At 45.3% G+C, this 15,170-nt stretch overlaps 1 protein-coding gene across 1 annotated transcript in view; it reads right to left on the bottom strand.

Moving 5' to 3' along the window:
* The window catches only part of dot1l (DOT1-like histone H3K79 methyltransferase), a 30,015-nt gene that overhangs the window by 9,754 nt on the left and 5,091 nt on the right, over positions 1-15,170 (bottom strand). The window contains exons 2-19 of the mRNA XM_080833142.1: positions 7,450-7,493; positions 7,277-7,351; positions 7,025-7,088; positions 6,197-6,425; positions 5,997-6,091; positions 4,707-4,769; positions 4,547-4,602; positions 4,255-4,334; positions 3,828-3,896; positions 3,618-3,724; positions 3,454-3,495; positions 3,038-3,127; positions 2,498-2,771; positions 2,271-2,384; positions 1,947-2,038; positions 1,590-1,691; positions 1,179-1,316; positions 864-989 (exon numbers count right to left, since the gene is read on the bottom strand). Coding sequence (XP_080689268.1) covers positions 864-989; positions 1,179-1,316; positions 1,590-1,691; positions 1,947-2,038; positions 2,271-2,384; positions 2,498-2,771; positions 3,038-3,127; positions 3,454-3,495; positions 3,618-3,724; positions 3,828-3,896; positions 4,255-4,334; positions 4,547-4,602; positions 4,707-4,769; positions 5,997-6,091; positions 6,197-6,425; positions 7,025-7,088; positions 7,277-7,351; positions 7,450-7,493 — 1,860 coding nt within the window. The remainder of the gene's footprint in view (positions 1-863; positions 990-1,178; positions 1,317-1,589; positions 1,692-1,946; positions 2,039-2,270; positions 2,385-2,497; positions 2,772-3,037; positions 3,128-3,453; positions 3,496-3,617; positions 3,725-3,827; positions 3,897-4,254; positions 4,335-4,546; positions 4,603-4,706; positions 4,770-5,996; positions 6,092-6,196; positions 6,426-7,024; positions 7,089-7,276; positions 7,352-7,449; positions 7,494-15,170) is intronic.

Raw genomic sequence — 15,170 nt, 5'->3', positions numbered from 1 at the left:
TTGATTCACATAGCCACAAGTCATCCTCGATCTGTGCACGGTTGCAATATTTAGTTTTGAGCGCAGTCAGTCTTCAGAAGCCTTCCTCACACAAATGACAAAATAACTCAAATTACTAGCAAATTAGTTGTTAGATTAGGCTACGATTAGGCCTACTGCAAATGCAGGAAGGAAATATATTAGTAAGGAAATTGAGTCGTTTAAAAGACTGTTTATAAAGCAATGAATATATGAATGATCGAGGAAACAAGAGATCGCACAAACTCTGCAGGGTGTCGTCTCCGTGAGGGTGAGCACTTACCATGCCTGCGGTTACTTTTATACACGGAACGCTGTGTTTTAATTGGTTGATTCGAAACAAAACTGTGTATTTTGATTTGTTTGTGTCAGTCCAGTCCTTGCATTTCGGGATTTTCACCAACCAACAGGTCGGCAACGTTTTTTGTTTTTTCGTCTGTGACATCGCGCCCTCCCCCCTTTGAGAATCACTGCTCTTAAGTATAACCTATATTATCTGAACCACAACAGTGATGGTCTGACAACTTCTGCAGCTCACAATATACTACTGACACTTATGCCACACGTTTGTATACATCCACGTTCATCATTAAACTATTGAATGTCACATTTCACATATGTCCATACCTAAAGAGAGCATGACAGGCGTTGGACTGGATTGTAAATTCACTGTTTCTTTCCAAGGATGCATGTACAGTGAGGGTGGTGAAGGAAAAGGACTACACAACCAATATGAACCAAACTTCAATAATCTAAAATACACTGGACTTTCCTAAGCCTATACTAAAAGGGTACAAAGTAACAGCTCTTTCAGGGGTCGAAGTGAACAGCAGATGTGCGTCTACCTGCAGCTCCAGGCAGTGGCGCTGTTTCTCTGAGATCTGCCGGCGGAGGTTCTGCTTCTCCTTCAGCAGGCTCTCCACACACAGAGATCCCCAGTCAAGCTTTAGCTCCTCACAGCGTGCCTTCAGCTGAACACACATGTTGATGCCATGTGGCCAATGAAAAGACAGAATTTAGAAAGGTCCGGACACCTCCAATATGCCTTGATGTGACATGGCTTTTAAAACTGGATGGAGGTGATAAATGCTACAATGACGTCCGGTTTGTGTTTGTGTGTGTGTGTGCGTGCATATGTGTCTGCGTGCGTGTGGCCTCACCAGCAGCAGGCTATGGTCCTTTAGCTTGGACATGTCTTGCTCCAGTTGCCCGGTGTGTTCCTTCAGCTGCTGATTGTGGGTAGAGATCTCTGTCTGGGCCTGCAGCAGGTCGTCCAGTGTTAGGGCCTTCACACCCAGCTGGAAGAGCCAGAGAAAAAGGGGCACAGTCAGGAGTTATGAGCGGACATTCAAGGAATCACTACTGAAGTTTTGCTACAACCGAGTTGTACGACAGTAAAAAAATAACCTCTCACAGAAAGCTTAAAATGAACTAATACAGAGAACTAACAGCCAGAGATATCTTTGACACACACACACACACAAACAAACAAACAAATATGATCCTTACAATATGGTAACATGTGGAGCAGCCATCATGTGCACAGCAATAGGTGTGAGACACATACTCACCTCTTCCAGTTTTGCATGGAAGAGCCCTTTGATCTTATCTTTATGAGATTGACACACATTCAGCAACTGCTCCGCCTGACCGGACAGCTCATTGTGCCTTACCTAGAGAGAGACATCGAAAAAGAAAGTGAGGGAGAGCCGATGAGAGTGTGTAAGGGAGTGGGTGTGTGTGTGTGTGTGTGTCAAAAATACAGAAGCAATAAGAGTACATAAACATTGCAGAAAAGAGAAGAGTCCAGGGTTGACCATAGAAGAAAAGCAATATCAGCTGAACTGCAGCCTCAAAGAGGGAAGAGCAGCGGCCCATGATCAGTCATAGTCACTGGGCATGACTGGACTTTTGTGTGTGGACTTTACCTTCTCCTGCTCCAGGAGCTGCTGCAGGTTGGCACGGTACTGAGGAGTCTTCATGTAGGCCATAAACTGCATGTATTGAACCTTGAAGTTATCTGTGCAAGAACAACAAGAACGCAATATAAGCCACCGTTCAAAAAGGAAGATCAAGGCCATTTCACCACACATTAGACATTCCAGAACCTGGTATAATGGGAACATGTAACTATGGTACAGCCAGGTTGTGAGGTTAGAAGACAGGAATACAAATGAGAAAAGTGTAGTGGAAAGAGGGGAGGTGGCGAGAAGGAAAAAGAGGGGAGACGGAAAGAGGATAGACCATCTTACCCAGCAGCTGCTGAAGGGCAGGTGGGGTGGGCCCCTGCAGGAGCTGGCTGGAGGCGTAGTGCTGCACTTTGGGAGGTAGCTGGTAGAAGGGGCTCTGAGATGACCGGAATGCATCTGCAAAGCCAACCAAGAGAGCGAGAAAACAATGAGTCCACCTGCAGCACATGGACCTAAATATACACTCATTCTCTCGCATAACAACTGCCTTGCTGCAGTAGCCGGCTCACCCTGAGATGGTGCCGCAGACAGCGTTTTGGCGTGCAACAGCTCCAGAGCGCTCTGGCCCTTTTTGTTTTTGCGCTGGGCAGGGACTGTGACACCGGGGATGGCAGCAGCACCGGGGGCCTTTTTGGGCCGGCCTCTCTTCTTGCTACCCAGCTTGCGTCCCTTGGTGATGAGGCGAGAGCGGCGCTGTTTGGGCGAAGGTTTGGTCACGCTCAGCAGCCCCGGCCTCTCATCCTCCCCACACGAGTCTTGCTGCTGCTGCTGTTGTTGTTGTTGCTGCAGCACATACATGCACACAGTCACATGGACAGTCACACACACACACACACACACACACACACACACACACACACGCACGTTATTTACGCCTCCACAGAGCAACCCGCTGAGGACTTTTTTTAAGTTGATATAGAACTTTAGAAGAGGAACAAAAACCATAACTGAAAACTTGTAGAGCTGGATGTGTGGTGTGGAATGAATGTTGGAGTACGCGCCTGCACGCGTGCGTATAGAGTGGGTGTGTCGCGGGCCGCACTCCGTACCTTCTGTTCCCGGGCCTTAGTGGGGGTGGTGGTGTTGCTCTTGCTGTCCTTATCCTTCTGTTGACGCCGCCTGACTGCCTCCTGCTCTTCCTGAAACACAGGCGGCACATGTCAATGATGCCAAAAACATTCTACTAAACAAACACACGCGGTCTATCCACATGTCATAACAATCTACCCATCTTCCTACACTTGAACATTATACGCCTAAAAATGGTGAAAACAGACTGAGCAGTCACATCCTAGGATCACAAACCCTTTTAACTATTTGCTGTCCAACTACAAAAGGGGCTGATTTAACAGTCAAAACTAGGGCCAAGATACCACATTACATTTGAAACTCTGAGACAGGCCATTAGTCACAATCATCAATACTTATACAGGAGGTTAAGGAATAAGAACCCAAATGTACTCACCCTGAGTTTAGGATTTTTTAGGCTAGAAAAATAGTTTTCAAGCTGTAAAAGACAAGCATAAAGTCCTGATTAAAGTGTGAGAGACACCGACCACAGCTCCTACCTCTGACAAAAATACATGCATATAGATTAGAGGCAGGAATGAGCGGGAGGCAGACACTCACTATGGTGCGGTCTATCGTATGGAGATAGTAAGAAACTGGCTTCCCAGTCCAGGACACCGAGCCCCTCAGGGGGGAAAGCTCCACCACTCGCATTATTGTGCCAATGTCTGTAACACACACACACAAAGAGAATGCATAGCCTTTACACTCAAGCTCACAGCCCAGGCAGTACAACCCTGTCCAGGCCGCCCCAAACCTCCCTTCACTCACCACTCAAGTTTCGACTGTTGATTCTAAAGTTGAGAGGTGCAAAGGGTTTTGAGGATACAATTTTTCCACCTGTACAAATGACAAAGGAAGTGCATGATTGTAAAGAGGAACTCAAGTACACAACACCGGCAGCCTCACAGCCCCCTCAATCAGGACAAAGACTAGTCATGTCTAAGACACTGAAGGTCATATCACCTAGCCCTCCACAACCCCCCACCCCCCGACCAAACCGATCAGAGGGCAAGGAGTAAGCCGCCGAGATCGTACTTCACTTCTCGTTCAGAAATGAGTGAGTGGTGTCACATGAGGACATGGTAAGAGTGAAAGCATGCAGTTGAAATGGAAGTGCTAGCTCTTAATTGAATTTAGACTAAGTACAAGAGACAGGCTACATGGAGGAGCTTTTTCCAACTCCAGAGCCACCCACCTTCCTTCATGTTCGCAAAGCGCTCCTTCAGCTGATGGTCCACCTCCGGACCGAAGGCAAAGTTATTCACAAAAATAACACTGTCAAGAGGGAAGAAGAGATTATAAACCAAAAAAATAAAAAAAATGAATAGTCCAAGCAGGGGAAGAATCGGGAAAATTCCAATCAGAATCAGAAGGTTGTATAGCTTATCTCTTTCAAATCTAGCTCTTTTGCAAGCAAAAAAAAGCTGCCATTACGCTATAGAGGAGATATGAATGGATGAGAAAAGAGAAGGAGGAGTACTCCCTACCTTGTGTTGGCTATCCTGTCTCTCCACTCTTCCGAAAGGAAATCGCCCCTTTCAAGCTGGTGAGAGAGAACACAGAAAACAATGATTACACAAGTAGCTATTAAAGGAGGAAGTCACCCTGATTAAAGGCTCGGAAATGCACATCCAGGCTGTCTCTTACCGTGTAATCTCCATGCTTCTTCCCATACCACTTCATCCATTTCCTAAACTCTGTATCCATTGCCTGCAGAAATGCAGAGTCATGAGCATCCGCACTTTATAGTATGGAAATTGAAGACTTTTTTCAACAATGCCATAGTACAATATGCTGGGAGGTATATACAGCCGCGGAAAAAATTAAGAGACCACTTCAAAATTATCAGTTTCTCTGGTTTTACCATTTATTGGTATGTGTTAAAGTAAAATGTACATTTTTGTTTTATTCTATAACCTACTGGCAACATTCCTACCAAATTTCAAATACAAATATTTTCATTTAGATCATTTATTTGCAGAAAAATGATAATTGGTCAAAATAGCAAAAAAGATGCAGTGTCTTCAGATCTCGAATAATGCAAAGAAAACAAGCTCATATTCATTTTTAAACTACACAATACAATCACATTTCAGAGTTTTTTTTATGGGATTCAGGTCTCGAAATTGGGCTGGCCATGACAGGGTCCTGATCTGGTGGTACTCCACACCTTTACTGGCCTGGCTGTGTGGCATGGAGCATTGCCCTGCTGGAAAAAACACTTCTCAGAGTTGGGGAACATTGTCAGAGCAAAAGGAAGCAAGTTTTTCTTCCGGGACAACGTTGTACTTTGCCTGGCTGTGGTCCAGCCGGGCAATGCTCCATGCCACACAGCCAGGCCAGTAAAGGTGTGGATGGAGTACCACCAGATCAGGACCCTTTCATGGCCAGCCCAATTTCGAGACCTGAATCCCATAAAAAAAACTCTGAAATGTGATCAAGAGGAAGATGGATGGTCACAAGCCATGAAAAGAAGCCGAGCTGCTTGAATTCTTGCGCCAGGAGTAGCATAAAGTCACCCAACGGCAATGTGAAAGACTGGTGGAGAGCATGCCAAGACACATGAAAGTTGCGATTTTAAATCAAGGTTATTCCACCAAATATTGATTTCTGAACTCTTCCTAAGTTAAAGCATTAGTATTGTGTAGTTTAAAAATGAATATGAGCTTGTTTTCTTTGCATTATTCGAGATCTGAAGACACTGCATCTTTTTTGCTATTTTGACCAATTGTCATTTTTCTGCAAATAAATGATCTAAATGACAATATTTTTATTTGAAATTTGGTAGGAATGTTGCCAGTAGGTTATAGAATAAAACAAAAATGTACATTTTACTTTAACACATACCAATAAATAGTAAAACCAGAGAAACTGATCATTTTGAAGTGGTCTCTTAATTTTTTCCGCGGCTGTATGTGTAAATTCAGCTCATTGTACCTCTGCATAAGTGGCAGGGGTTTCTGCTTTCTCCACTCCAAAGTAGTGTTTACAGTTGGTCGCTGCGGCAACCTGTAGCACCACCTGGCCCACACCTGCAAAGCCAGAGCACAGAACAAGCCCAGTCAACACCATGTGGACCTTCCCCCAGTATGACTTTATAGAATAGCTCTTTGGCAGCTTGAAAGGTCTGAACTGACCACTGCCCAGGTCCACGAAGGTGTCATCCTCCATCAGCTCCACCTCGTCAATGATCTGTGCCACCAGGTCGAACGAGGTCTCGCCGTACACCTCAGGCGAGAAGGGCTCATAGTTGTTGAGTTTCTCGGGGTCGGTGATGGAGTGGTTGTAGACCTGCTGCAGGATGTGTCGCAGTAGCCCGTTTGACGGCCGCTTGTTCAGCTTCATGGGCTGCGTAGTGCCTTTCCACTTTGAGGAGGCACGCACACGCACACGCACACGCACACACACACACACGCATTAACACAAGCGCGCACACACACACACACACACCGGTAGCATCGCAATGTAAACACACACAGAAAAAGAAGAAATGTCAGTAACACGGGTGATGCGGATGGAAAATCTCCACAGGCCACTGTCAAGCGTCAGGTGTGTGTGTGAGTGAGTGGGGGGGGGGGATGCATGGAAAATGCAAGACAGCTCGCAGGGGGGATTACGATTTAAAGGGGGCTTGGCAGCTCTTTAAAGGCAAAACTGCAGATGCCTGCTGATCGAGGACAGGTTTTACAACACATGAGGGTTGTGCAGGAGCTTTAAGAGTCCTGAAATAGCCAGACTGTAAGGGTTCTTCACATTTCTGTGTGAGAACTCTCTGCTCTCTGGCAGTGGCTGCATCCCACACTGCAGGGAAGGCGACTACAGCAGCCCACTGCCAGAGAAAGTAGTGCAGACAAGCCAACACTGTGCAGGGACTCCTGCCTGTGGCATGTTGTTTCGAAAGCAAAAGCTTAGGTGTCAGGTTTTTGTTCCCCAATAAGTCTGTGTGTGCGTGTGTGTGTACTCACCAGCTGGTGGATGCTGTCGATTGCACGGTTGTACTTGTCGCACAATCTCTGCATGCTCTCAAAGCTGCAGGAAGCAAAAACAATAGATCAGGAGTGAAGAGCAACACAGGCTATATTCAAGTCTATATTAATTTGGTTTCTAAGACATGTCTTTAAGAGAGCCCATGGACAACAGTGCAACATCTGTGATATTCTATTAATTAACACTCTTATTGAATACCGTCTTTGGACTTTTGGGGAACTGAAGCTCACCTTTTGGTGTCGTAGTCAATGAGAACATAATTCTCCATGGCCAGCTTAAGATCGGGGATCTCCTCACAGACCCACCTGCAGATGGACAGGGAAGAGAAACAGTTATCAGGCATGACAGACCTCTGATGTCTGGCCAGATGGAAGGCAGTAAGGATAAGGAGGCAGTCACGTACCTAATGGTCTCGATGATCTCATGCGCAGCATCATGGTGTTTGTCCTGAAAAGAGAAAAGGAGAGGATAACAGACAGGGGAGAGAGAGAGAAGGACAGGATGAACAAGGTTATAAAACAATTTTCTGAGCAATTAGATGTCATGAAGAGGTGAAATGTCATTTGAGGACTCCACAACTCCACCATTTCCACCAGCCCATTTCCTGCCAGGCCCCACTAGGCCACTAAACTGAGCAGATCACATAGAGATACAACTCTACACACATACACCCACCCACCCACAAGGGACAATGGTCAGATAGGGACAGAACTAAAAGAAATCTCTGCATGGAGTTCCACAGAGTTTGCTGTGGAGCTGAAGACAAAACAGAATATTCATCCAGTTACTGGAGCAGCCTGAAGGCCAATTCATAGTCCCAGTGACAAGTGGCGCTCAACAAACAATTGACATAAAAGACTAAAAAGAGACCAAATGTGTGTCTGCTAGAGCATTGCAGACCTTGCTGTCTATTTTGAAAGGGTGCAGCTGTTGAAAGTCGATCACTATGATTGGATGCGAAGAAATCCAATGGACATTTTGTCTTGGATAACATGGATCAACCATCTGGCTAATGCTTTAGGCATCCTGGGTAGCTAGTAGTGCCAGCAGTAGTTCATATTTTACTTAATCTACGGTTAAGGATATATCATTTATAGGGGTGTGACGAGACACTCAGCTCATGAGACACGAGATTGGGTTCACGAGATCGAGACGAGACGAGATTTTTAAGAAAACTAAATTACAAATTATATGAATGGACAACAGACTTTTATTTAACTGAGTTGCACATGGATTTATAACTCCTAACATGCATGATGTAAGCGTTAACTTTTGAGGAATTTCTTCCTTTTAATGAACTTCTTAATGAACTTCTTCCTCTACAAATTGAAACTAAAATAAAATGTTATAAAAGTTAAAATAAAATAAATAAAATTATATATTTCTCCTTTTTTCAAGTGCAAACTATATGTGCAAGACAAAAAGTTATTCTCTGTCAATACAGACTGCAAATAGTGCAAACAGAGCCTCACCAAGTATGTCACTGACAAGTAGGCTTATGTCAGTTCTTCCTCTACAAATTGAAACTAAAATAAAATGTTATAAAAAGTTAAAAATAAAATAAATGAAATTATATATTATATAAGTGGTGGTAACGAGACAGCATATCCAATGTGCTATTCCATCTCGTCGTAACGTCCATGATCAATTTGTGTGGTGGCAACTTTAGCTGTTTCTGCTTGGAAATTAACACCGCGGTAGCTGTTGAACTCCGATGAAAAAAAGCAGCCACACGTCTCACTCGCCCGAGCAAACGAGCGACGCGGGGAACACCAAGACCAGCTTGGGTTGCAAGATTTATAGTGTGTGCAAAACACTTTATGTGCGGCTTCAATCCTTCCTCGCGCACGGTCACGTCCATATTACGTGCATTGTCAGTAACAATATTGTATTTAGCGATGTCGTGGTTGGGTTTTTTAAGTTCCCAGTCAGTAACAGCTGTCTGTAAAACTTCAGCTATGTTTGCCCCCTTGTGGGACTCGAAAAGTGGGCGAGTCTGTAGTACAACATTTTCCATTTTCCAGTAATTGTTGATTGTGTGGGCTGTAATTGTGATGTAGCTTTGTGATGTAGCTTTGTGTACTTCTCGATGTCCAACCGTCTGTCGTTATGGCGATGCTTAATGATTCTTGCAGGATCTGCACTATCTTGCTCTTTGACTCTTCATAGAGTTTCGGGATCACTGTACGAGTAAAATGCGTGCGTGATGGGATGGTGTATTTGGGTTCTAGTGTGTGGGAGTCGCCGAAATCCTTAATTTTCTACCACAGAAAATGGCCTCATATCTGCTGCAATGAAAACACCTATGTCTCTTGTTATTGCTGTGGCTTTGGCGCTTGACTGTGGAAGTTGAGGTCCGAATGTGTCCGAACCTGTGGCTGGCTGCTAGCTGGATAACAAATCTCGCGAGACCGATTTTTATAGCGACGAGCAATCTCGACAAATTACATCTCGCGAGATCTCGTCACACGAGATCTCGTCACACCCCTAATCATTTATATGTTCATGTTAGGGTCACACAGTTTAAAGGGGACCTATAATGCTTTCAGGGTTCACGCTAGACTTTTTCTTGGCCGGACAAATGTCCGACGCTATTCCAGAATATCTGCCATTTGGAATGTCTACCGGACGATATTCACTAATAGCCTAATTAAATAACCACCAAAACTCCAACTGAGTAACGACACAAATAAGCATAAGTTTCTTCAATAAATGCAGTTTATTTAGCCTAAGTAGTCGTCAAAAAAATATTGAAAGCCATTCACATCACGTTTTAAAACTAGGCCTATAATGTTGGAACTAAAAATACTAACCTATTGAACAAAGAAAGTAGGCTAGACGTTAAATTGCGTCTTGCATCAAATTGAAAATCAGGAGCTTCCAAACACTCAAGTAATTCTGTCAATCCGCAAAATTTAATCCGCAAATTACTTGGGATGTCACGTTTAGTCATGTGATACACCACTTTCATTTGTGCCACGAGTGCGTCTCTTTTAGATTTAGTGGCGTTATCGCAGTGCACTCTCATTGCACTTTGCTGCGGTGTTAGGGACATAGCGGCTCTGTGGTCAGACGACTCGCTATGGTCAACTAAGGCAGATCTTTTTAAATTGATGGGGCCTTTCGTAAAGCCGTTTAACTTGCCTGCTCTCTCACAAATGCTACAGAACATTGTGTCTCGACCATCCACCTTTTCCGACCTTAGCCAACGGAATTGCTCGACCCATTCAGCTTTAAAACTCCTTTTAAGTTTTTTGGCAGGCGCATTTCCTAAATCCGTCGGGGCCTCGGATGATGTACTTGGAGTCGAATAATTTCTTGACGAATCATTAGGCCTATCAAGGCTATCAGTTGTGTTTTTGAAGAACTGACCGAGAGACGTCTGCTTAGCCATTTTGAAATGTTGTTATTGTTTATTTTAGTGAACAGTTTTTAGCGGGGAAACCAGCCTGTGTGTGTCGACCAGCGCATGTTCCGAATGCAATCCAAATCTGCTTTAGAACTTTTTTTTAATGACAAAGCAGGCTGATTATATTCAGGTTAATGTTAGAGTTGTTTTATTGTTTTCATATGTTATTGATTAAATCATAGCCTACATACATATTTTCTATCGGACATTTGGGCCGTTTACATCTTATTATACCGGCCATTCATGCGTTCAATCGGCCAATGTCCGGCCATAGCCGGCTAACGTGAACACTGAATGCTTTCCCCCCTTTCCTTTAGTGTGTTGTTGAGCTTTTTGTGAATATTAACGGTCAAAGTACACACCAGAGGAAGAAACTCTCTCCAACAAAAAACACTTTTCTAATCTTCCCGAAATGCCTCGTTGGAATTTCAACCCTTTCCTGTGTTACATGATAACGCAAACTCGTAACACATTCCTAATTGTCCAATTATGTTATTGCCCGCAGAGCTGAACAATTAGAGCACACTGGACGCACTCATCAGGAGGTGGGGGGGCTAAGACAGGAGCTGTAACCTCAATTTAGAGGTTACATTTAGATGTTTAGTATGAGAAAAATTATGTTTTTTTTAATTATTATTGAAGCATGTAATTCTATTGTAGTAGACCCCCAAAAAAGAATTTACGCATTCCGTTCTGAGCCAGTTTGTCATCAGCGACAGACAGAAGGCCCACAAGTGCTGCACTGCCACCACACCCTTTTCATTTTCATCAAGCTACACCCTTCACCTGGCCCTAGAAACTGGCCTTGAGGCTGCAGCTGGGTTCACAGATCCCCAAAGCAGTAGAGAGACTCTGCTACAATCTGGGATAACCTGCTGATCTTATGCCTTCACTTACCCATTTAGCGCTTGGCTCTGTCACAACCGTAGTGTGTACGCGTGAAAGCGTGACTGCCACTCTGAGCGAGTGTTTGCAGGGGGGTGACCTTACGAAAGGACTTCAAAGTGACACAGACCTGAAAGAAAACAACATCTCTAGACCACTCAACACCTCAGGCATAAAAATCCAACAACCCAAAGTGAAGAGCTGTGTGGCATTCCCCATATGCTCTGGTAAACCGACTCTGCTTACACCATGCTAGACTGAGCAGAATGTTTTTCTTACTAGCTTTACTTTCCTCCAAAACGAGTGGATTTTATTTATCTCGCTCCTTGGAATGCAATACCTCTGAAGCAGGACTGGCATGCAAATATAGGCACATTTCAGACCTGTGGGAAAACAAGAGTCAGTGAGCCGGTCTGTGCTTGTGGTAAAGGAAATGCTGCAATGAGAGAGAGAGGGAGGAGGGGAAAGGAGGAGAATTGCAGAATTGAGGAAAAGCAGTGAACAGGAGGAGGTGAGGGGTAAGGGGGAGAAGGGTACATGGGGCTGGGTGGACCTCCAAAAATATATGGAGCGAGTGAGAGAGGGCAGTGCATCGAGTTCACTCCCGAGCTGCTTTGCAGGATTCTTTTCCCGCTCTGCCTGACCCAATGACCTACTTTCTGCTGCTGTTGTTGCTGCTGTTAAGCGCCAGCCTAGAGCCCCTCCTACTCGCCCCGGTCCAAATCCAGCCCCCTTCTGCCAGCTAAAGCAAAGTCCAGCCCTTCTCCTCAGTGCCCCTGCACCAGCCCCATGCAACCACCGCTGGCTTCAGCCAGCCTCCTCTGGCCCCGTCCTACACACTCCGGACCAAAGCCGGTCGTCAGCTGAGCAGTGGCACTCTGCCACAGCAAAGCTCCTCCTTTGGGGAGTTTCATGGGGTTCCCGCTCAACTTTGCCATCCTGTGTGCGCACACACACACAGACGCAAACACAAACACCTCCTATTTGAAATCAAACCGTTATATTTCGCGCGTCTGCATTCCTGCCAGGACACACACACACACACACACACACACACACACAGAAAGATTAAGGGCAGCTCAATTTCAAACTGCCAGGATGCAGAATTGCATGGTGTTCAACAGTGCAGACTCTGAGGTCTTAAGTCTGCTAATGTCACCAGAGCGGCAGCTCATGTAGGTCGTGAGCAGGGCAGGGTTAAGCTCACGGCACCCACTTCTCAAAATGGAGGCCAGTGCGGACTAAGAAAGCAGAGGATGTGAGTGCACGTGCGCACACGCACACACACACACACACACACACACACACAAACTGTGTCCTCTGCGTGTGAGAGGGAGGTGTTCCTGCTCCTACTCACTCTCCTACACAGACACACTGACATACGCACGCAGGCTCACACACACCCACCCACGGCACACAGCAACACTAGCGCTGCAGCTAAAAATAAACTCTGGCTGAGAAAAGAAACACCCAAAAGAAGGGGGAGGGCAAACGAGAGAAAGAAATAGAAAGAGTGTAAGAAACCATGACAACAAAATCTGACCCGGTTTCTCACTCAATCTCTTCGCCTCTCTCTTATTACAATTAGCTACGTCGTGAGTGGCATGTTCAGTGGTGCGTTTGACACACACACCTTCTCACCAGTGAACATGACTCACACTTGAAGGCGTATGGGGGGGACTGCACCTTGTTACTACAAAGCCGACGGAATACGTGACTACCCATTACGTCAGCAGCATTTTCACCTAAAAACCAAAAGGGCAAGAAATTCCTGTCCACTACATTCTCTCCACCAACTCCCCCTTCCACCAGATGACGGCAGCTCTCTGCCCTGACGCATTCCTGGCTCCTGTAACCATCCTCCCATGTAGGACTGAGCTCAGTAGACGTGTGTGTGTGTGTGTGTGTGTGTGTGTGTGTGTGTGTGTGTGTGTGTGTGTGTGTGTGTGTGTGTGTGTGTGTGTGTGTGTGTGTGTGTGTGTGTGTGTGTGGGCCAAAGTCTCGACATGTCAGTAAATATGCCTCTCTTATCTTTTAAACTAAGGGGAAAGGTCACATCTGCTTGAATGTGGGGGGACGTGGTGGTAATCGTGGCAGTGGTGATGTTTTTCATTTCTCTGCAGAGTTGGCACAAGCTGCTAGGAGGACTGGGCGTTAAAACAGAAATAAAAAGGGAGAGTCAAATAGGGTCACAGGGGGGTTAGAAAGGAAGGGACTGGGGAGAAAGGAGATCCATCATGTGGAAGCACTTGCAGATGACTGAGTTCTGCAGATGAGTGGACAGTTAAGCATGTCGAATGGGAATCAGTCAGTCTGCAAGGCTACTGCAAAAGTTGATCTTGAGTCTGCCAACAGTGGAGGAGATCCATGGAGAAGCTCCACTCTATGGATGCCCTCCATGCCATAAGAGAAAGGGATTTTAGCAATGTCATCTACAAATATATGGAATCCCTGACGGGTGCTGTAGAAAAATCCTCCCATCCTACGTAATAGCCATCACACACTCTCACTGAACCTCTCACCTATTGAGCAATTTCGCCGGCACTGTTTCACTGGCTCGAGTGCACTCAGTCTCTATGTGCAATCTGACAAAGAGCTACTTAAAGAGTGAGAGAGCTAGCATCAGCTATAATCTCCGCTGTGTGTACTTCCATAGGTGCGGCACTTTTGGAGCATTAGTCTTATCATTGGCCAAATCCTTGACTCAGTGTCGGGATGGGCTTGCTTCAGTGCGGTTGTGTCAAACCACAGTGTGCTTCTGTGCACAAGCGTGCTCAGCGAAGCGGACACTAACCACACCACAGGCAGAAGAGACACCTCCATTAAACCTCATGCGGCTAAGTTTTCTTTATATTTCGTACGGTGTGAAACTCATGCACGATGTCACACCGTACGTCTGCCTGCCCGCCCACCCGCCCGCCCGCGGACACTATGAGTGTGTAAGTGTGGAGGACACAGCTGAGACGCACATGCTCCCATTGAAGGAGGGGGGAAAAAAAACGTCAGCCTTTCATCTACTCCTCCTGTGCCACTATTTTTCTCCTCAGAGTACCACTAAATGCATTTATAGCTTCAGCGTGCTCTAAGAGAGGATTATGTAGACCACACACAAACACACACTCTTAGCTGCCCACAAATGTTAGAATTAAGAACATTTCAAAATAAATAAGCACAAAAAAAACCTATGCCGCATATATGAAAACAGTTTAGAATGGCTTGAACAGTGGTGTGGCAACCAAAAACCACAACAAAACAATTCAGTATGAATGGCTGCCTCAGTGCTCTGTCAAGTGCTTTACATCAAATATTGGAATGAATAACTAAAGCCTAATTTATACTTCTGCATCCCTCTCCGTCCTCGAAAAAAAAATGGGCGGGCGGGGGCAGGCGGTTGATTCAGAAAAAATTGAACGTACTGGTCGGGCTTATATACTACTCCGACGGCTATGCGTCTTAAAGCCTATTCAACCTATTCAACGCCAGACCGCTGGGTGGGGTAACTACTGTTTGTCGAGCCCGTAGCTACCACATAACCTCTTTATTGGAAGTCATTGATTGTTTTCCTCCCAACTGTCACTGACATGACACGGATGCTGCTTCAAGACCTGTCGGGCAAGTGCAGTCACATGGGCCTTGGAGACATGTAGCACAGTCAATACTAACATGTCTAATGCTATATATTCACTTGAGTAGGCAAATGTATCTCCATCGTGGTGGTCATTTTTTTGTGAAAAACATTGCGATTTATAACAAAACGATATGCTTATCTTACATACAATACAGAAACTATTATAAAACGATCCAATAAAATGAATACGTTCTTATTTTCT

Source organism: Sprattus sprattus, assembly GCF_963457725.1.
Source record: "Sprattus sprattus genome assembly, chromosome: 2".
Taxonomy (NCBI): Eukaryota; Metazoa; Chordata; class Actinopteri; order Clupeiformes; family Clupeidae; genus Sprattus; species Sprattus sprattus.
This window is presented reverse-complemented; position numbering and strand designations above follow the sequence as displayed.